Below are 22,801 nucleotides of genomic sequence, written 5' to 3'. Positions count from 1 at the left end.
GAAACAGCATACCCCCCGCCCCACCCGCCCCACCCCACACACTTTGAATAGCTGAATGGTATAGCTGTCCCTGACGTCTGTTTCCATTCAATGTTTTGCTTGCTTTCAATCATATTCTTCACTTCCAAATAAATTTGGGTATTTGTCATTGACGTAATAAAATCTGTTGTAAAACAAAGCCCACGCTATTCCTTGAATTGGCGCGAAAAAGGAATACATTTCTGGAATCTTTAAAATAAATTCTGGGTGTTCAAGGATTCGTCTCGCTGTCGATATAATCAGGTTGCTGTTGCTAGCTCCAATTGCCATGGACACAGCGACGCATTTTTCGTAGGATAAACGAAAGATAAAGGCAGATAGAAATCCGAGGAGGTAGGCAGTTACTGGAAGCACAAACGCTGCAGCCCAAATCCTCCAATCAGCGTCCAACTGGGTGGGGTGTAGAATTGCCGTCATTGAGGTCACTACAATCGTCTCAACGAGGAAAGCAAAACTCAGGAACTACGAGAGAAGAATAGGAAACAATTATAGTATACTATAGTACAACATAGCATAGGATAGCATATTATAGTTTACAGTACAACATAGTATAGGATTGAATAGTTTATAGTACAACAAAGGATAGTATATTATAGTTTATACAGTACAACATAGTATAGGATATTTACAAATGCAATTTCGGTGCACATGTATTACATAATGTGTATGTTATGACGTCACTCGAGTTTACTACTCAACATCTCGCCCACAAACACGGGCCGATATTGCTTTTGTACATATTTTAGGCGCGTTGCTGCACTTTGCGATGTCACCCCCTCACCTCTAAACGATAGTAAGGCATTTCCCAAATTCGTTGATGATCTCATTGGGGAACAATCTATCGTCTATTTTAAAAGCATTGAAGACTCGCCCCAAACCGCGTGCGGCCATCTGAAAAAGTTCTGAAAATTTCTGTTGCTAATGTTTGCGTTTTGTTCGTGTCGCTACAAAATGCAGACAGTAATGAAACGTGATACCTTGTTATCTTTAGCTGGACCTGAGAAGTCGATCGCTGTATCGTTGGTACACTGTGCTGTGGGTATTGACCGCAGCTGTTTGTACTGACTGTACACTAGTGTCTAATTACCAACGGTAGCAAGCTGTGTGTGTATTTTCTGGGATCGATGGTGGTGCTAACACTTATGTTACACCTCTTTCGAAACTAGGTCGGGTTACCGGCATCAGACGTTTCTTTTTGCGCGAGTCTTCACACCCGTTAAGATAGACATGTTATTAATCAGAAATGACTATATGATGAGCCATGTTAATCTGTCCGTATCTCTGCTAAAAACTGATAGACCGTAGAGACAGACAGCATGGCAGACACACAACGTAAGGGTTATACTTGTATGTCTTATCTATACACCCGCAATAAATGTAACTTTTTCTTATCTGTAAACATGCGAGTCATTACAGCCCGCAACCTGCAGCGATAGGTACCGTACGGTATTGTTCTGTATATATACTTGAAAGCCAGCTCCACAATACGTATTCAATACTATAATAAAAAGCGCTCGAGATCTTGATTACTTTAGGAATTCGGGTCATGAACAAATGATGAATGTTGAAGGAAACAAGAAAGTACAAGTGTCAATCAAATTAATGCATTATGAATATAAACTTTATATTAGTATAGGTATCACGATTTTAACAAACTAAATTGGAAAAGAAAATGGGTATACTGCCATTATACCTATACCCACAAAATGCTGAACAACGAAAATCATTTCCACGCATGCGCAAACGTCCACGAATACTTCATTATTAATCGTTACTCTCAGATCATTTTTATCACCTGGGATGTTATATTGTCTTGCACAGTCCTCAGTTGAAAATAATTTATATATAAAAAAAAAACAATATTTCGAAAACTTTAATCAATTTTAGGCTTGTTTCAATTTTGGTGGAGTATATGTTTCAACATAAATACTAGCATCAACTATAGCTACAATTTCGCTCACGTTGTTAACATTCACGTGGTCGGAGAGAGACGGGGAGGGAGTAACCTTCTTTGGCATTGGGAGATAGGGCACAAGTGTGTCCTATATGTCGGGAAATGATGACACAAACGACTGGTGGACAGAGACTAAACTTGATGTAGAAATATTTAAAGCAAAGAACACATAAGGCATCTTCAACAAGTCGCAACTCATTCTCTGTGGGGTAAGCAGTATGCCGTCAGAATATTAAGAAGAACAAAATGGATCCATTGTTTTTCAATATTCAAACTTTTGAAATTTATTTTTCGTGCCGTCTATGATTGATTTTGCGTGTCCTTCATAAAATGCTTAGTGAAAAACTTTTATTACATTATAAAACAAGAATCTTATGTATTTTATGACAACATTTTGGTTCAATCATTTGTATTAGACTTGCCTCACGTTAAAATCTGCTTAGCTTTATGTCGGTTTCTTATCCTTTATGATATGTTATAAAAGGCAAGGATGGAAGTTACGTCTGTATTCAATATATCTATCTATTGGAGATGAAACTCCATCTAAAGTTTACACAGGAACCGGGTCAAATCATGGTACCCCGCACTAGAAAATATGGGATAAAGATATTTTGTATTCTGATTTCCCAGGGTACATAGTTCTTTAAGAAGAAATGAAGATTGCAAGAAGGGGGCCCGGTGACATAATTATCTCCGGGGATTTGACCTGTCTCTCTAAGCCTCGGCATGATATATACAGTTACGTAACAGATCGTTCTTACCTTCGCCAAGTATTTTGCCGCTTTTGGCACCAAAGCTCTGACGATCATCCCGCATCCCATGGGGAGGATAATGATAGAGAGGTACATGGCAACGTCCTCTGGACTGGCTGTGATAAAGACGGAATTGGTCCAAACACTTGAATATACGAAAAACCACAGTGGAAGGAGACCAATCGATAACGTTGTCGACATCGCCGTTAAAAGGACACTGTAAATTTTAAAAAAATGAAATAAAAAAATATTAAATTAAATTAAATATAATAATAAAGAAAAAAATACCTTCAAAATTTCATATGGTTGAGTCAATTTTTTTTTTCAATTGAAGACGAAAATTTTCATTTTCAATCTAGCATGGATTTTTATTTCTGAATTCAAGGTGCATGTAATGTGTTTGAAATTCATATTAATACATTTTAGATCTTTACTTTAAACTAGAAAGAAAATTAATATGTTTTCGGTTAGATTATTACATTTTCTAAACCAGTTTATGATGGTTGAGATAACATTGAGCAGCTTTTTATGATTATTGTAATTGGGTTGGTTGCTGTTATATCGTATTGTTATGGTACTTCTCGAATATACCACCCTACTGTCGTGCAACGTGTATTAGATTATGTAAGTTAATGTAACAGGCAATGTTATGTAACTCGTATATAACAATGGAATACAAATCTATGTAAGTAAATATATGTGTTTCATTTGGAGTGGAAGTTCTAAAATTTTAAGAGCATGGATTTGTGGAGAGGTGGGAGGGGATGTAAATAAATTAATATTAATGAGTTATAATGATTTTTCCCCCTGCATTTACTAAGCAGTGACGTAAAATGAAAACACGCGAATTGCTCTAATAACAGTCACGGTGATCATTGAGTCATTAACCATTAATACCAGTAATAAAAATTATATACAGGGATTGGTTGCAACTTTCCGGAGGCTTATGTTTTCTTTCTATATTGGTTGCTCTCTTATCACTGTGGTACTTTCCCCTTTTTTCTTCTCAATAATTGTTTTTACGAGGTTTTTCCTTGTCTAGCTACCTGCAGATCTACTATCTGTCGAGATCATCTGTCGTAAACTGTAACGAATACTGCATTGAATTAGTGTAGCCATGAAAATCTCCTGCCAGTACATATGTTGGTTATACACGGTACACTGAAGAAGAATTACACTGCAGGCGAGGTAGCATAGATATTCATATACGATCAAAATTATGGACGAAATATCCGCGCAGTCACGGTAGAAATATGAAGCCAAGCTTAATACTTGATCATAGTGTTTTGCCCTTCCGAATGGGACAGATCACGATCTCTCTTCTCCCCCTCCCCTCCCCCTCTCTCTCTCACCTCCTTACAAGCGTAATGTGGATTTGCCCCTAGAAGAGAAACGATTAAAATAGTCGGAAGAGAGACAACAAAGTCGTAGACTGCCACGCTCATTGCGAGCTAATATACATTCCTATAGATGGGCATTTAGAAAATTGACGTCACACCATGTAGAAGGTGTAAATAACCTTCCTTTTAGCCCTCATCATCCCCTCTCCGACTACCACATGTAGTTTCTTCTGCCCTATAAATGTAAGCGCATACCATAATGTTCATATAGTGCACATAATTTGAGATGTTTTCAAGTTCAGCATATCGGTTGCAGCTAAAGGAAGATCCATATTGTTGCTCAAAATGACATGATTTTATTTGAAATCTGTTCGGCCCATTGAGACACCTGTTCGAAGTTATTATCCTTACATATCGAAATACTAAACGATATATATGACTTTCTATAAGGAGTAACAGTATATAGGAGCATAGAGATTGGCTTAACAGTTACGGACAGCAAGCGTTAAACAAAACATCGAAATATGATTGGTTGAAGCGGACAAACGTAAATTCGATTTGAAAGCTGAAATGAAATCTTAGCCAGTCAGGTTGAAGTTTTGTTCATATACGAATTATTTAAAAATGAATTTTGAATTAATGTTGATATAAACTCGATTTAATAGTTCTTTAGTCTTGTTTAAAGATGATCGATTTAATAGTGCTTATTCACTTTTATTAAAATAAATCGTTTTTTTTTTAAAGATGTTTTCAAGTTGTAACATTCCCACAATTCAACACTGCAAGCTTACCTAAGCGCGGCGTTACCACCAGCCCAATAGGTCAGGACACTGACATACGACGCGACTGGCGCTGCCGCAGTTGCGATCATCGATAAAGCGTCCAATGTTGTTAACTCGAAGGCAATTGCTATCAGGCAACCAATCGCTGGCAAAATTAAGGATTGCAAGAATAAACCAATACAGAACCCCTTTTCAAGACCGTAGAAGTTTCTTGGTAGTAGCCGACATCCCACAGCGAATAATGTAGTCACCTGAGCAATCACGTGAATTCTTTGAGTTACGGTTCTCATCTCATTGTAAGACACACCAAACGGATCTCCGTTTTCGTCCGAAGACATATTTTATTATTTGCTTCTGAATAGCTGAAACTATAATAAAAAACTATAGAAAATTATTTTTATTTTGATCACTTGGTTAATGATGAAGGTGTTGAGACAGTTATCAATTCGTTGATATTTGTTTATTAAACGATGCCGTCTACAACTCGGACACTATTTCCATTCCAACAATTTTGTTTCACCATTTTCCCGCCAATTTACACTAAGCACAAAAACATAACAAAAGTCATATTAAAGCATATTGCCTTGATAATTGCAATAATATCCGCAAAGATCAATATTTCAACATATCTTAATCTGCAACAATCACGTGTGTTTCACGAAGATCTCCATTTGAACCAACTTTCCAAAAGCAATGTGAAGACAAAAAGAGAAAGCAAGATTGAAACGATCACTCTGAATTTCTGTCAAGCGAGGTTAAATTTCTTCACTTGTAATTTGCGTATATATACCGTCGAATGCGTTCGCTAAACGTTCACATATCTGGACCACTCAGTGACCAACGGTCAATCGACATTCTGACAAAAAAACAAACAATAATCAATCGTAACGTTAAATCCAATTACAGAATGTAATTATTTTGTTTCACATAACACATAAAATTCATTTTTTCCGATATGAAAGGAAGACAATGCTGTTTTTGTCCCAAAAGCATAACACTTATATTACAAAATTATTCAAAGGCGAATCAATAATATTGTCGTATATCGACAGTCATATCGGGTCTCTAATATGACACGTATCCTTGTACACTGCACCAATTCCAAACGCTCTGATCAAAGATCATTAAACTTTTATAGAAGAAACCCATATTATGATGTGACAGACCAGCTAATATCTAGTGTGGGCGTCTTTTTACGTTATCTATAACATATGATATGTAGATCGCTTTCTCTCACGTGACTGGCTGCTTATTGTGTGATGTATGAGAATACCATAGCCGTGAACTTGATACAGCTTCGGCGTTTTGGTCACGTATATAATCCGTTAGCATGCAGCTAGCGGACACACACATCTTGTATTTCGAAGAGTTGAAGGGTGCCAGTATAACAAGAGGAGCTCATGCAGATCAGGAAAAACGGAACGAGTACCAACATACTAAGCTTATATGCCGTCCGTTGTAAAAGTATATAAATACACGGCAGTAACTACAGTTTTAGATATCTTGATAGTTGTAGTATATAGATATATTGAAGTATATACAGTATATATATACATGGGATGGGAGGTGGGGCGGGGGGGGGGGGGGTTCAAGAAACCTCCTCATAACGAAAGTCAATTAAAACCTATGACACCTAACAACCAAACAAACAAATGCCTATATAGATACCAAGTAATGAGTGTGTATGGGGGGGGGGGGGGAGTGGTTAGGGTGTCCGCATAAAAAGCGGGAGGCCCGGGCTCGAATCCCGGTGGAGGCTGTAAGCTTTTTAACTGTTCTGGATTCTCCAACTCACTACAATTTCAATTATATCTTCTATAGATTTATATATATATATATATATATATATATTGATCTCTAGAGTAAGGCAAAATATGTCACCAAAAACAGAACTAGTATTGTTCGATACAGGTGACAAACGCCTACAGTGGAATTACGACCTTCCTTACCGGTTTCGAACCTCTGGACATACCAGTAGTGACCTTTGCTTTGTAGATAATATCGCTGGCGAGGCATTCCACTAACACTAACCTTGTAGTACATCAGCTATTACCCGCAACATTGCCTGTCCTTCATCTGCCCCTCCCAATCATATAGCCAATCTGTTCTTTAAAAGCTTTGGAACGAATTGTCCAAGGCAAAACAGTTGATACGGAAAAATAGGAAAATAAAAAGTCTTCCTATTTATCAAACTTTATCTCGACCAGAAAAGAACAATAGAATTGCCAGACCAGGGCAAATTAAAAGAATAGTCCAGGTCAAAATGTCTTTTTGATATCTTACATAGGAACATAATCTAAGCATTCTAGTGAAATTTGCATTCAATTCCTATGTACCGTTTTTAAGATAATGACAGTTGAAGTTATCTGATATTTACTAAAAGTGAACTTGAAGCAAACAGGACAGTGATGTCATAGTTGCACATATATAAGCACATTGACAAATAATGTTTGGTTTTTTCTTTATTTTTCAGTCTATTGATTTGACCTTGGCTTGGGTATAATTGGTTACTAGTTTGTCTAAAGGGGATGTGCAGTTCATAAAATACCAATACCTATGGTACATTCACATTATGGTTGCATACAATTGTGGAGTATAAATTTGACGTAAATTTTAAGGGAAAACAAATCATTATTTATCAGTGTGCAACCATGACGTCACACCTGTTTGCTCCAAGTCTACTTTTGGTTACTCCAAGCGGAATGGAATCGTCACAGGTATAATGGAAATGTCAATTACTACCACAAATGCGGTTGTCATGGGAACCGAAGTCAAGGGTAACGTGTTTTGAGGTCAGATGCATATTATTATCGCAACGTGTGTCAGAAACACCTCCTAAACAGCTGAACCAATTTTTTTCTAACGTTTTGGGAAGGTGCCAATGGTGGGAACTTGTGTCTCGCAGAACCAAAGGTCAAAGGTGAGAGGTCAAATAAAGTGAATTGGATATTTGTTTTGCTATAACCCATGAAAAAACATTGAATTGACATGGATCATCCACGGATAATGAGAATGTTAATTGTTATCCAAATATATAGTTGTCATGGTAATTAAGAATAAAGAGAAAGAACAAAGAATGAGATGAACAGTTATTGATACATAATTTGACGTTTTAGAGCTGCCATATTTTCTATATATAAATGGAAGAAATTAAACACCACTATTTTCTTAGAAAAAAAATGTTAAAGAATTGTAAAACAAAATCTAATTTTACTAAAGAAAATTTGCTCCTCAAGAAGTAGATGGATTTACAATGTCTAAAGGTCCATATCTCAGAAAAGATATTCAATATAAAAAAAAACTATATAAAATCACAATCTGCGCGGCTACCCATGTGTTTGCTACAGTCTGGAAGATATCAAAATAATATCGTGCCTTCCGTAACATTCACTCACCGTTATCTTCCCCCTCCTCATCCTCCTCCTCCTCATAACCATCTTTATCAACGTCAATATTTTCATTAAAATGAGATAGTTGTAAACTAGAAGAATCATATTCATTACCAAACACTGTTGGATTGTCATCGTCGATATATTTAAAATGTCTGAAAAGTGATGCCCAGAGGATTCCTTGTATCGGTGTAAGTATTGCATATATCCCAGGTACTTGTAAAACACGTGCAAGAATGGCCTGATCGTGAACAGATTTCAAAGCTAGAGAGACCACCATGTTACCATTAGTAGCTCCAACAGCTAATGAGATGGCAACGCAGAATTTATAAGGGAGACGCAAACTGTACGCAGAGATGAATCCTATCAGAAAACCGATGGATGGAATGAGGAATGTCCCAATCCAGGCGTGCCAGTTGGCTAGAAACTGCTCTGGGTGGTAGACGAGAAAGAGGGTACTGGTCACCACAATTTTGATTAGAAAGGCAGTACTGCAGACCTACAAAAGAAAGAAGAAATATATATCAGTAAAAATATTCCATTACATGCCATGCCATGCCATGCCATCCCATGCCATGCCATGCCATGCCATCCCATGCCATCCCATGCCATCCCATCCCATCCCTTCCCCTCCCATCCCATCCCATTCCATTCCATTCCATTCCATTCCATTCCATTCCATTCCATTCCATTCCATTCCATTCCATTCCATTCCATTCCATTCCATTCCATTCCATTCCATTCCATTCCATTCCATTCCATTCCATTCCATTCCATTCCATTCCATTCCATTCCATTTCATTTCATTTCATTTCGTAAAGAAAAGCGTTTTTACCCAATAGTCTGTGAGTAAACCAGAACTGGAGAACCTGTATTTTGGAGTCTCGTACATCAACAAAGGGAAAATTGAAAATACTACTCCAATTGTAGAGATTATTAGTATCTTTCTCACACTTAAGAAAAGTTTTAGGCCGAGAAACATTTTTCTGAATGAAATAATTATAAGTGACTTTGGTAGTGCGAATATGTTTAAAACAAATTCAAGTCTTTGAATATTATAATTACACCCTTAAAGGGAACTTTAATTTCCAGGCCCTCGGGATGGATGAAGTCATACCATAATAAAAGTATAATGCAACATATCAGCATAATATGAAACTTTGCAATGAAGGAGGCATAATTTAGAACATTACCATCTGCGTCAATGAAATCTCTGACTAAAAAGGGATTCTTCCTCTTCAGGACATTTGATTAAATAACATAATTGTCAGTCTTTAAATATGAGTTATTAAGAACATATTAATTAGAGCACATATTATATTTTGGAGGACGAAACTTCAAGTTTAACCATGCACGGCAAACATCGCTAATAAACGGATTTGAAATTTTAATGTCATGTGTAGAGAAATTAAATTCAATTAAGAACCCCTTTTGATATTTCCTTGAAGAATGTTCAATAAAACAAGTTTCCATGGACCAGGGCTTCTGTCCAGATATAGTTTAACCCACCTACTTTTCAAACGTGTGACAGAAAGCCTATAACGTTAATCATATTAAGGCCACCATTTGATATCTTATTGCATAAAATTGATCTTTTAACTATTTCGGGCTTGTTTGACGAAATGAATTGTAAAAAAATCTTATCGAGCTGCTTCAAAAAAGTGATCAGGAGAATTTGGCAACACTGTGAGCAAATAAACCAACCGAGAAATAACAACAGTTTTGATAAGAAGAACTTTCCTTATTGCAGTGAGAGGGCTCTCGATGATCAAATGTGCACAAAGTTTTAATACCAGAAAGTTTTAGGATGTAGTTTAATTTAAAAACATTATCCTCGTGGTGCGTTAAACGAGATGCCTAAGAAAGTAATTACATCAACACTTCTCGCAAAATGAGAATTTGTGAAATGAAAAGTAAGGAGGCGGGTTTGAGAAAAGGGGCATAATGGAGCATGTTGTTACTCGAGGCAACTGGACGTAGCACGATAGTGTAACCTTATTCTTCCTGGCACATAAAAACGCGAATCACATTGGCTTTGTGGTACGGACTTAAGTTCTGTGACACAAAGGTCCGTGCATAGTTTAGGAGACAATATAGTATAGTATATAGTATATTGTGGAGTGTTAACTCAGTGGTTAACGCCGGTGCCTTCCAATCATAAGGTCCCTGGTTCGAGTCACTCCAAGATTAATGTATGTCGTCCAGTTACAGAGTTGTTTATAATCGACAATTCATAATCATGGACGTTAAATATGAATGTAAGAGACTGACTTCGGTCAGCTTGCGGCTTTGATAAGGCAATGAGGCTTCTTCGCGAGTTCCTGCTTGCAGGAGAATCTAAAAGACATACATATAGTATAGATGTGTGGGTTGATGGGTAGAGAAGATGGTTTTAGGTGCCCTTATAACCTAGCTCACAACAGAAGTGGGATCCCGACATGTTGCATCACGGAGATACCAAACTTACCTGGGGTATATACATAGTTTTCTTCGTGCAAAATCCATGTAATAACGCACCGAGTCCGACGGGAATAAGAATGGCAAAGAGGTACATCGTAATGTCTTCAGGATGGGCAACGATGTACAATTCAGAATACCAATACGATGAGTGGTAGAGGAAGAACCACAGAGGTATAAAACCAATAGAAAGTGTCGTGGATAGAGTGGATAGTAACACACTGTTGGTGCAAAGAAAGGTCCGCAAGATAGTGAGACTCTTATCAAATCCAAACTGACCAATTAATTCAAGTGGCGTGGTTTTGCATTGTTTTGCATTGTTTCATTGTTTGCATTGTTTTGCATTGTTTTCACTGCTTCTTGCATGATATAAGATTAATCCCTGATATACTTATTTTTAGAGAATTTTATCGTAAAAACTCAATGTGTAATTGTCACGGAATTCGCAAATCATACAATAAGTCCCTGGATAGGAAGGAGTATATGGTGGGTGTTGGAGTAGGCAGGGGGCAAGCACGTATAGTTCTAAGGGCTTCTGCCCTCCTCTATCTTGAATAAAATCAAAGAGGGGCTCAGTCCCATCCCCTCTGACAAATATAATAATCAAAATTCTTCCTAGTGTACAGGTATAAATGAATAACATGTATGTACATGCAGTACAATCGAAATGGTTGAAAAATCTTCCAAATGTTTCCAAAATTTGGTAAAATATATCACCACTTTGCATCTAAGTCAACCTACATTTTTCGAAGTAAGTTTCCATAAGAAATATATTGGTGCGCCAGTGGGAGCTGAGATATATTCGTCTAAAATCTAATCACGGCCCTCGTTTTTTAACGTGCTCCTATAGTATGAAACCTATGTAGGTGTCCTGCAATACAGACGGTGCCACGTGGTATATATGCAAATGATACTTTTAAGCTAAATAAGAAGGCCGGAAAACAGTGCATTCAGTTGGAAAATGCACTGATTTACAGTGTTAATGATATTTAAATGTGGAATCCTTGTATAGACACTATATGAAATTATATAATTAATCCGCTTACCACAGGCTTACGTCACCACCTGCCCAGAACGTCAGTACGCATGAGTAGCCTGCGATTGGTGCAGAAGTTGTGGCTAGTATTGACAAAGCGTCCAAGGGTTCCAGGTGAAATATGTTACCAATAAGGTAACCGACGAAAGGTAGCAGAACTGTTTGTAAGCAGAGTCCAAGGCAAACACCCTTCGCAAGCTCGGCTCTCTGTTTCAATACCTGTAAGCTGTACCCTACACCAAACAGAGATATCGTGTCCGCCGCCATACTCACAATCTGTGTTATAAACTCGAGATCTACCAGAGTAAGATCAGAACCAGCCCTTTTTTGCGCATGCTCTGACGTCATTTTGACGTCACTCTGGTATACTTTGAAATGCCCCCAGAAAGTAAATAAATGAAGCCTCACCGGTGGAGAGTCACAAGATAATGTCAAAAATTCCGTCTCATTTCTATAAAACAAAAGGAACCATAGCGAGCTAAAAAATAATGAATAATAATTTAAAAAATAATAATAATGTAGTCAACATTTCTTAGGTTGTATTTATAGTTTGATGTCACATTCTTATCTGGCAACACCATGTGTTATAAATAGAAATGGGAAAACTGTGAAAAATGTACAAGCCTAATTTTTCTATTCTGTAGAACTTGCGCAAACACTACCATTAAAATTACAACAAAGAGAGTGTTTTCAGGTAATAGACCAAATTTGCAAGAGAGCATTTGAATGAACACGCAATATTCTATCCTCAGAAAATTGTAATTGTGGAAACATTTGAAAAGTGATTTGTAATTTTTTTGCTATACGAACGTGGTCATTTGTATGCAGTGAGGTATACAGGGTTTCAAATGTGGGGGTGGGGGGGGGATATCAGTTTCCCTGACTGAGTTTGGTAGGGGAATGAACCTTTATGGGGAAGCTGTATGAGATGGATGAATTTATTTTCGAATGAGAAGTGGCTGTGGGTTCGTTTCTTATAGGGGGACATGGAAATGATTAGATGTCAAATTATCCATTGTGACAAGGGCGTAGGAACCGGGGGGCTGGGGGGCGCCAGCCCCCCCCCCAGTGAAAAATGTGGAGGGGTGGAAGTATCATTCCGCCCCCCCCCCCCCGCTTCGCAAGTCAGAAAACCCCTTTTTCATTTCCAAATGAGAAAAAAAATCTCATTTGGAGCACCAAATTGCATCTAAGGCCAGGTGAAAATACAAAATTAAGTTTACAAAATGGGGTGGGTGTTGAAGTGTGCTATATTGCACCAAATTGCATCTGATGCCACCTGGAAATGCAAAAAAATCCAAAGGGGGAGGGGGACACCCCCTCCCCTTAGACCCCTCCCCCAGGCCGGCTATAAATCTTCAGCCCCCCCACTCAAAGGTACCTTCCTACGCCACTGCATTGTGATGCATATTTTAACTACAAAATAGGTCTATAATTAGGACTAAATGCAATGTTCTGTTAATAAAATACTTTAAAAAATTTAAGAACCTTAGGCTGAGCCCCACCCCCCACACTCCACCTATACCCTCTGCCTTTCGGCGCGTGAATAAGTGTAGATTTGCTCATAACAAATAATTATAAACAACCCCTGTGTTCACTGTAGACACAGAGCTTTGAGGAAAATTATTCCTTATAACCTTGCACAATATCTTAATATTATGAATATGAATTCTCCACGAACGTCTCAGTTCACCGTGTCGCAAAACTGGTACCAGTGGATCTCTTCGAGGATAACATTATGCTGAACCGCTGAAGGGATTTGGACCGGTTTGATTTTGATGGGGTGAATTTTTAGGCGCTTATGTATACCAACGGTTATACTAAAACATTGCATAAACCACATCTGAATAATCAATTGTACACCAAAAATAAAGATTTTTACCAATGCAGAGGTCGAGGTGGGTGGAGGAATCAGATAGTTGGTTCAGTTACCCACCCACCCCTCCTACCTTTCTTGGATACGGACCGCCTCAGAAGTTACATGGAAACAACATCGGAAGGTTTTCTATACGACGACGATGGTTTGTTTCATATATGTTATTAACATACCACTGTATAAGAAAAGTATCACCTACATGTCACAACCATAGGAGCGGGAATTCTTTATTAACCCAGCCGATAAATCAGTTACTAACTTACTAGCACAACTATATGCGTTTAGACCAAATAATAGACCTAATGTACGATCCAAATATGCCTCAGAATGGATCATTATTAATGCAACAGTTTAATTATTGAGGGGGATGGAGGGGCGGGGAGTGATCATTTGATCTCCCTCTGAATAGTAGTCGGTTTCAATGAACTCAGAGAAACACATCCTCCTTTTTTAACAAGAAATATCTTGAATCCGCCCGCCTCTGTAAACCGTTTTAATAAGGAACATCTGTGACTTCCCGAAACACGAACATTTAATGATGGATAATATAACTTCTTCTAACCTTTAAATCAGCAAAGCAATAAGATTATTACATCAATCATAATAATCACAAATATCAAAAACTTACCTTCGGTGATCGTCGGGATTATCATCAAATGAACTGTGTTTTTTTTTAATTCGATCTTGCGATTGATCTCGTCGTGTGTTAAAACTATAAGCCTGTTAGTTTCTGAGTCTTGTTAGAAGATATCAATTGGTTTGCTCAGAAGCAGACAATACTTGTTTTCTTGTGGATTGCTGTCCGCAAATACGAATATTTGCACAAAAATGAAAGGGTTGTGTGGAGACCAAATATCTATACAAAGACTCTTTTGTTCTTAATTATACTTACATAGCATCTACCTCACACGAGTTTTCTCCTCTCTGTCTATTATCTCACCCTCTCTCTCCACCTCCCTCTCTGCCTGTGTGGAGTTTAGGGCCCAGCCTCTTTTGAATTTCACTGCGACTCCATCTTGAGTAAAGTTGTTCGTACAAGAATCTGCAAATATAGGTTAAAGTTTAGTTGTTGTTTGTTTTTAGAAAAAGGAACATTTAAAGAGGTTTGCCTTTTGCCAAAATTACACAGATGCTGAGGTTTTAACTCTCGTCCGTAGGATTGAGTCTCTCATGTGTCGGTCCCGGGTCTCGACAGGAATTTCGTGACATACCTATTTACGCGTCTGTCTCGCTAAAAAGAGAAGGTTCGGTTTAAGTCGATGTGCGTTAATAGAATTGGCGTCAATCGAGCTTCTGCTGGATTCCTAACCATCGAAATTCACTAAAAGACATATATAGATCATTAATCACTTCATGTTAAACATTTAATAATGATTTATTCGTCATTAATAATAATGTCATTAATAACATGTCGCAATCAATGTGCATATTTAATATCAGTCTGATATGATAATACAATAATGAACCAACAAATGGTAGTGTTATGTTCATGAGGAATAATGTGCTCAGACATTTCATTACTGTCAAACACTCTTGAGTTATAAAATCAGGCTTAATTGGAGTCCCTTTTTCCAAAGTCCCTTTTTCCAAATTTCCAAAATGGAGTACAAAATTCTCACCTGACTTTATAAAGGCGTTCCACCTGCCATTTCCGTAATAGTTTCGCCATACAGCCTATACCGTTAAACAGCAGTTATCATAGTATTAAAACATCCTTTAGATAAGAAATGTTTATGTCAGCATCCGAATAACTTATAAACAAATTTCTATAAAATAAATAAAAGTTTTAGCATTGACTTGATTTCTTAAATTAAATTTCATATTTTCTATATTCATTATATAGGAGCAATGATATATCTTCATATAATACGGATAACTATACAAGGCATTTCTAGATTGCACAATGGTATCTGACAATAATTTTGATGTTTTCTATAATTCATCGTTGGGATGATACGACACTAACTGAGCATGAAGATACATTTTAAGGATTTCATTTATTTCCTTGTTTTGCGCTTTGTTTCATTGCACGCTGTTACCAAATGTGTATTTCCACGCTACGTATTTCGCTACATATATACACATTTAACTCGGGGGGGGGGGGTTAGAGGGGGAGAATCCCTGGAACGTTAGGGGTCCCAAGTCTTACAAATACGGTACTCACATCACATTATTCTTCACTCAAATTAATCCCATATTAAGAGAAATAAAAACCTGACCACCAGCGAAAAGTTGCTCGACTTTCTCGAATTAGGAGTGGGCAGAATTTACTTCTTTGTGGGGGAGCTTTAGATTTTGTTGTCAAGTATGAATCATTTTCCCAATTTGTGGGCATTTTTACAAAATCTGAACAGATTTTTGACCTCAATTCGACAATTTTCTTCGGCACCTCTACCCCCTTAAAAATTATTTAAAAAAACACCGGGCGAAATTGAAAGATGCCCTTCTCTTCTATTTTTGACACTTTAATGAAGACTGCAAAACAGGAAACTCAATGATGATCTTTCCGACAATGTTTATTCAAATCGGATCTGATCCGACCCGGATGATTGACTGAGAATTGGCTGTTACGCTTTAAGTATTTTATAATTATAGACCTACAAAATCGACATCCAGTCATCGTTGTGAATTATACCGTCTAAAACCTCAATTGGTCATAACTTGCGTCAACGCGAATCTATATATATAGCCTACCGCACATTGAAAGCAGACGTATAATAAGACCTAGCTTATGCATACACTGTACACAAAATTCATTGCGGAGTCACTTTCGGTAATCACTTGACGGCTAATTGCACTGTATGCCTATCTGTTATCAGAGGAGATAACTTTGAAACGTTCGTTAAAGCGGAACATTACAATACCAGGTGTTTCTGTATAACGATTCTCGTGGTAGCCTAGGCCTTGTGTCTTGTTCTGTGTAGTAGGCTGTTTTACGTTCGTAGGAAATTAATCATATCATATCATATCAATACAAGCATTTTTTTCACGTTGGTTTGTTGTACAATACGATATGCGTCTATAGTGTATAGAAAAATGTCAATCTTTCTCCGGGACTGAAGATTTGAGGCGCTCATCAAATGTTTTTTAGGGTTTCTTTATGTATTACGGTTAAATTATTTCCTCTAATAATTGGATTTCTTAGCATAAGATGAACATATTTTCAGTCTCTGTTAAAGTTAATCAGACCCTTACAGCATAACTATACCGCATAGTACAATTAAAGGGTCGTTAACGCGCTGCTGTTAAATTCGGTTCATTTCACGCTTCCATACGTTTACGCTCTCAAAATCATATAGCCTAATGTCACAATTTATACTACCACTTTTGAGGCAAGACATATATATATATATATAGACCCTGGGAAACTACCTATCAATACATGAGAATGCCTGGCATTTAATTTTGGCCATCGCATGGAAACGTTAAGGTGCCGTCAAAAATGATAAGATCTTTTGGAAATTTAGTAGCAATTTACAACAAAATGATAAAAGTTGATCCCTTAATTAAACCCGTCGATTCAACAGTTTGCACTAAAAAAAAGGTAAAACATTAACGCTAGCATAGAATGTCATCATTTCAACATTTTGCGGCAATTAAATTGGTGAATTGCAAGAAAAATTGCAAGCAAAGATCTTAACATTTTTATGGCACCTTAAAGTTTCCATACGAATACGTGATGTTTTCAGAAGAAATGTAAGAATGATGGCGAGTAACAGAGCACGTCATTGCTCATTCAATCAATGTCATCTATAAACTATAGCTTATATTATACATTAATGTTAAACATTGGAATGTAGGCCCAAAATTTATTTTTGTAGTTTGTTAGATCGTATCGTCATTATAACCAAAAAAAAAAAACTATACACACTCGTTTCGTTCTATCGCTTCACAAAGTTTTATTTTCCCATATAGTCACAGTAATTTTAGTTTTATAGATGTCAGGAACTCAGAAGCGTATCGGTAAATTATCGATCCAATAAATTGTTCTCAATTTTGAATGAGCGCTGATCAAGCAGTGGCGTCGCCAGACATGTGAAAAGTGGGGGAGTGTCTGTAAAAATTAGAGCAACATTCGTGAGGGAGGGGTAGTGGGCACCGGAAAGCAGGTGAATGAGTTAGTGCTAGGGCTTAACACTAAGCCATGTCGGCGTGGGCCCGAGTGGCTGACATAGGGCCCCTGGGAGGGTTGAAGTGGGAAGCCCCCTAAAGTTCGTTCCAGAATAGCGTAAATATCAGCTTCCTATGGGCAACACTTTGGAGCTTGACGTAAATAAATTATAGTCAGTCGAGGTTGCAAACTTGAGTATTTTCTTGCCAAAGGTTTATTTTGGGAAACAACAAATTTCATTCGGAAGGGAGGTGGACCGAACAAAGGTGGGCAACCTCCCCCACCACCACTCCTCCACGTCGGCGACGCTACTGATATCCAGTATCGATGATCTTCGCAATATTCGATATCAAAACATACACGAATGACTATGGCTTTGGATATACTGTTATCTTGAGAGGGTTATCAACCGGTAAAGTGCCGTCGTCATTCCACTGTATCAGAGCCGTACATAGGGAAAGTACTTTGTTGACTTTTGAGTTAGGCAATGAGTTACGAACGTGTTCATTTCTCGACAACCATATTCCAAGTTTTAGTTCTCTTTTCAGTCTTATCCGAATATCTGGATAAAGTAATATCTACATTTACACCGTTGATCAGTTCTTCGTACGTAGATGGCCTCATACAACATTGTACGCTATGTTCGTTCATGCGTTCGTTCGTCCGTCCATGCGTGCGTCCGTCGGTATAATTTTTAAGGACCTCTATTGTATGATTTTGTCATTCCTATAGTAAAGACGTAAATAAGCCTAAGTTATCAGTTTGTTCAAGGGACGTGCATGATCACGCTAATATAGGGTAGTACTGATGTGATATAGCCATACCTATATAAGTAATACTTGCCATATAGTCACTCATGGAGTTAGTAGCACAGCTGACGTGCTCTTGTGACACGTACATATTAAGTGTCATGGCAACCAACTCGTCACCGTGAGTTATGTAAGGTCACAATTAGACCTAATGATTTTAACAATGCAAACATTCAATATTAAGATCCAAGACTTAAACACTGGTACTTTCAGTTGTATTCATACATCCACCAAGTATCCCACACCTTTTCAAGTGGTACAAAATTATCCGAAAATCACACGGAAATGGGCCTAGAACATGGATGTACGGACAAGTTAAAATATCTCACGGAAAGCATGAAAATTGTATACGGGAGAAATCGAAAACACAGACTTTTTACAAAATTCTGGTATTTATTTTGTATACAAAACAATAACCCTTGACCTTTTGTCCGTCAGTCGTATACCGGCCAATCACGTCTTGATTCTAAATTAGCTGACACATGCTAGATCAACCATCTGCCTCCCGCCAAGAGTGACAACTCTGAAAATCTTAAGGGGGATGGGTGGTGTAGACCCCTATGGAAAAGCGCCTAACAAACACAGGACACATCAACATGTTTTTGGAAAAGAGTCCTTTTTTATGTGAGCTGGGGGGGGGGGGGTTCAAATGGGAGGAAATTGAAGTTGCTTGAAATGCCTCTTCGTAAAGTTCAGTATGTCATATTAAAGAGACAGATTGCCCACTTCTCTTTGAAGTGGGTTGCTACAATTTGCCACATCCACTACCACATCTCTCATGGCAACCATATTTCAGCTGATATTACTAACCAAGTTGCAGAAGTTTTTCATAAAGTAGGCAAGAATCAGACATTTGCATGTAGCCTGCATTCATGAATGGGACAGATGGTGCTTTGTCAACCCTCATTATTTTCTGTGTGTAGTCAATACCATCAATACCGTGGAGAAAAGTGAAGAGGATTGTCATTTCATGTCAACATCTACTCAGAAAAAAGTGTTGTTAGTGGCATTATAATTTTTTTTAACAAAGATGGCAACGACATTATTAATAATCAAAAATATACTACAGTTAACTATATGCAAGTGATGGTAGCCTGGTATTTTAAAGAAGGATTGCATCAAAACCCCCCCCCCCACCTCACCCTCCATTTAGAACCTTCCCTAGAGGCGGGCATACCATTTTAGCCAGGTACCCATACAAAAATGGTGGTTGTGATTCAGCAATTCAGTATGTAGCTTTAACTATTTAAAGTTTCCAATCATGATGAAATTTATAATTCATTGTACTTCATTATTGTTGGTATAAAGTGTGTACTGTTCAGGTAACGATCAAACCGCTTCAATTCTGCATGAACCATTCTACTCTACTTTACCAGCTTTCCTAAAACGATCCAAAAGGCCATCGCTTTCTCTCAATGCAAATGTCAAACTTTTTCTCTGATAATAGTCTGGCATAAGTTCAATGTTCTCAATGATGTCGGACAGAAGATGCGCTTTCTCTGTCTGTATTCCGGGTGCGTGGTTCCTGAGGTGAGTCACATGAACATGAAGTTGATAGTACGAAGCCTGGTAGTGGAAGTACATGCGAAGTTGCTCCCTTCCAACCGCATACTTGGTCTTAACTGCTTCCTGCAGGGTCAATAATAATAGAATAATTAAGAATTGATGATAACCTTTTTTGGTAAAATGCTCATTTTGTTTTGATACAACGAGAAATTAAAGACAGTCCCTTTCATATGACATACATGAAAGTTACCTTGCGGATATAAAATCAAAAATTATGCTTTCTTGTAAGCATGATATGGTCCTATGTAGCATTAGAAAATGGAACAACTGTAACAAAGGATGCTGCTCAATCCTGATATAGCAGTGTTCTTTATGACGACAATTTACCCGATCTTTTAGGTTGCAAAGGATTGTCACTCTGCAGGTTTCAGGATCAGAAATTGCACAAGAAACCGGTGGCACTGTGTGCTAATCTCAGCATTGCAGTGTCGCTTCTTCAAGCCAAGATCTTCAAACTTGTGACAAGCAAGCATGCATATCCAACTATTACATGAGCAACCATATTCCAGCAGCATTGTATTGATGTTTTTTTGTATGACTGGATACTAAAACTCATTCATACAATGATTTGATGCTATGTATGACCAGCTTTCTTATCTCTTGTCATTCCAAGCAGTCCAAGGTTACATCACTTCTTTCAATTCCAGTTTAAGTCAAATGCTGAAATGACCCAAAACCAGCATAAACCTACCAAACATTTCTCTCTTATGTTCTTTAGCAATGGAATGTGTTCCTTGTTGAGATCCCGCAAGCTCTTCAGTCCTCGTTTATGGCAGATTGCGATCAAGTGGAGGGCGTCTATCTTCTGGCCGTCCCATTTCATATCTGGCAGGAGAACAAATCCAACCTCTGGGTCTGGATCTTCATATATAATGTGTTCTGATTCAGCTTTCTTTTCCAAAATGTTGTAAACCCACTATTAGGTACGAAAAAAAAAAATTCTTGGTGATTAGACAGAGAGTTTTATTATTTTTGGAAAATAAAGTAACTACACACTTCCTTTTGCTAGTAATCAATGAAGCATGACAATGGTGCACACAAGCACACAAATGTAAACCTTATAAAATGGTTAAATATCAATATAAAACTTCTTTTACATTTGACATTCATTTTAACAATATGAAAAAAGATTTTTTTTTTGTGGGGGGTGGGTGGGAGAGGAGGGGGATATTTTGATGCATGAAGGATTCTAGGAATAACTTCTTGTGTGAGATTTTCTGACATTTATTTATGTGTCTGTTTATGCCTGTTTTAGCAAAGAAGGGAACTTAAGGAGAAGAAAATTACTTATATGTGTTGATAAAGCTATCATGAACAAAATAAATAGATATGTCTAGTATACTGTGAAAGAAAAAGGAAAGGACACTACTAAATTTCATTGCATTATTACCAATACTTTAATTAAATATTTCTAATTAAAGTGAAAAAAGACTATAGACTGACCTGAATGCTGAAGTCTTGTTCATTCAGATAAGGCAAAGTTATATTTTGGTAGTCTTTATAAGACTCTGTAACTAAATGCAAAACTTGGCTCTTATACTTGTTGATGTGTTTATCAGTTGCTGGATAAATTACAGTTGTTTTCACACCTGCAAGAGAAAAGAAAGGGGAAAAATTTAATGAAAGCTATTGCTAACGTACCCCACTCTACACAGATGCTCCCAATGGATGCCACACAGTATAGGTCGAGAAGGCAAGAGTGAATGTAAGCAGCAATGTTGATTACCTGACACAAGATGTAAAAGGTATTGAAGGCCAAACTTGTCTACTTTAGAAATAAATTAGCCGAGAGAAACATGTAGTGTAAATTGTAATGATCATAGCCACTTGTTTGGCCGATTAGTAACCTGGTTCGGCTGTAATTAATTTGGTAACATTTGATTGATTTTGGTAAATGATTTATTATAGTTTGTAGTTACTCCTGTACAAACTTCTTGCTTTCTCTTTGTCAGTAGGCCTACTATTTATGTGGCATACGTTGGGTGTGCCTGTCAACTTATGAATGCTACCTCAGTCTTAAGACTTTATTAACACGAACAAATATTTTGCCTGCCTAATGGGTACCTGTTCCTGCTGCCAATCATAATTTGCTTTATATCACTATAGTTAAATAAGGTATTTTATAATTTTGCACGGAGTCTATGAACACCTGTCTGGAGTATAACTTTATTGTGTAACAGATGAGGCCTATCGTTAAAGTTTGGCCTAGGCTATACCTAAGATTAGAAACAACCATACCATTTACTTCAACTGGTGGAAAGCTTTCGTAGGCACCATAAATGTCGTTCTTTAAACCAAGTTTAAGTTTTGTCTCTTTACTCATCAGCGACTTTAAAGTGAGGTCATCAGAGAGAAACGGTTTCTTCTCTAACAAAACAACTGCTTTTTTGGCGCTCTCTGAGAAGGAGCCAAGCAAAAACAAGCTTTTGCTCTCGGCGCTCTCCGACAAGATTTTATCGACTTTAAACCCATCAAAATCATGTAACACATTCTCATCTACATCACTATGGAGATCTGTCGCTAGTTTCAATTTCTTTGCAGCTTGAGATGTACCATCGTTTTCCTTGGAATTGTCCCTCTTGTTCTTCATGGGAGCTGCCATTTTGAAAATATTAGGCATGTTCAACGTTAAAGTATTTATAATTTTTTTATAAAATATATTCGATTCATGATAAAAAATGATATTAAGT

At 37.5% G+C, this 22,801-nt stretch overlaps 2 protein-coding genes and 1 long non-coding RNA gene across 3 annotated transcripts; all 3 read right to left on the bottom strand.

Moving 5' to 3' along the window:
- Positions 1 to 38: 38 nt before the first annotated feature.
- On the bottom strand, positions 39 to 6,004 carry LOC139962082 (ileal sodium/bile acid cotransporter-like). Its single transcript, XM_071961942.1, has 3 exons — positions 4,877 to 6,004; positions 2,755 to 2,962; positions 39 to 501 (listed from the first exon to the last, which is right to left on the bottom strand). Exons 1-3 carry the CDS (start codon positions 5,203 to 5,205, stop codon positions 106 to 108), a joined length of 933 nt encoding a protein of 310 aa, XP_071818043.1. The 5' UTR covers positions 5,206 to 6,004; the 3' UTR covers positions 39 to 105.
- Positions 6,005 to 10,727: 4,723 nt separating this feature from the next.
- On the bottom strand, positions 10,728 to 14,357 carry LOC139960790 (uncharacterized). Its single transcript, XR_011790595.1, has 3 exons — positions 14,254 to 14,357; positions 11,760 to 12,200; positions 10,728 to 10,934 (listed from the first exon to the last, which is right to left on the bottom strand). It is a non-coding gene; the product is annotated as an uncharacterized lncRNA (long non-coding RNA).
- Positions 14,358 to 17,580: 3,223 nt separating this feature from the next.
- Positions 17,581 to 22,728, bottom strand: LOC139962081 (m7GpppX diphosphatase-like). Its single transcript, XM_071961941.1, has 4 exons — positions 22,350 to 22,728; positions 21,555 to 21,700; positions 20,803 to 21,027; positions 17,581 to 20,174 (listed from the first exon to the last, which is right to left on the bottom strand). Exons 1-4 carry the CDS (start codon positions 22,711 to 22,713, stop codon positions 19,905 to 19,907), a joined length of 1,005 nt encoding a protein of 334 aa, XP_071818042.1. The 5' UTR covers positions 22,714 to 22,728; the 3' UTR covers positions 17,581 to 19,904.
- Positions 22,729 to 22,801: the final 73 nt, after the last annotated feature.

This window comes from Apostichopus japonicus, chromosome 20 (genome assembly GCF_037975245.1).
Source record: "Apostichopus japonicus isolate 1M-3 chromosome 20, ASM3797524v1, whole genome shotgun sequence".
Lineage (NCBI taxonomy): Eukaryota > Metazoa > Echinodermata > Holothuroidea > Aspidochirotida > Stichopodidae > Apostichopus > Apostichopus japonicus.
This window is presented reverse-complemented; position numbering and strand designations above follow the sequence as displayed.

Excerpts from the sequence above, each read along its gene's own strand:
- LOC139962082 (XM_071961942.1), bottom strand. The coding sequence starts at position 5,205 with ATGTCTTCGGACGAAAACGGAGATCCGTTTGGTGTGTCTTACAATGAG. Across the intron at positions 2,963-4,876 it reads GGTGGTAACGCCGCGCTTAG|TGTCCTTTTAACGGCGATGT; the intron begins GTAAGCTTGCAG and ends TAAAATTTACAG. Across the intron at positions 502-2,754 it reads CGGCAAAATACTTGGCGAAG|TTCCTGAGTTTTGCTTTCCT; the intron begins GTAAGAACGATC and ends CTTCTCTCGTAG.
- LOC139962081 (XM_071961941.1), bottom strand. The coding sequence starts at position 22,713 with ATGGCAGCTCCCATGAAGAACAAGAGGGACAATTCCAAGGAAAACGAT. Across the intron at positions 21,701-22,349 it reads TCCACCAGTTGAAGTAAATG|GTGTGAAAACAACTGTAATT; the intron begins GTATGGTTGTTT and ends TTTCTCTTGCAG. Across the intron at positions 21,028-21,554 it reads AACAAGACTTCAGCATTCAG|TGGGTTTACAACATTTTGGA; the intron begins GTCAGTCTATAG and ends CGTACCTAATAG.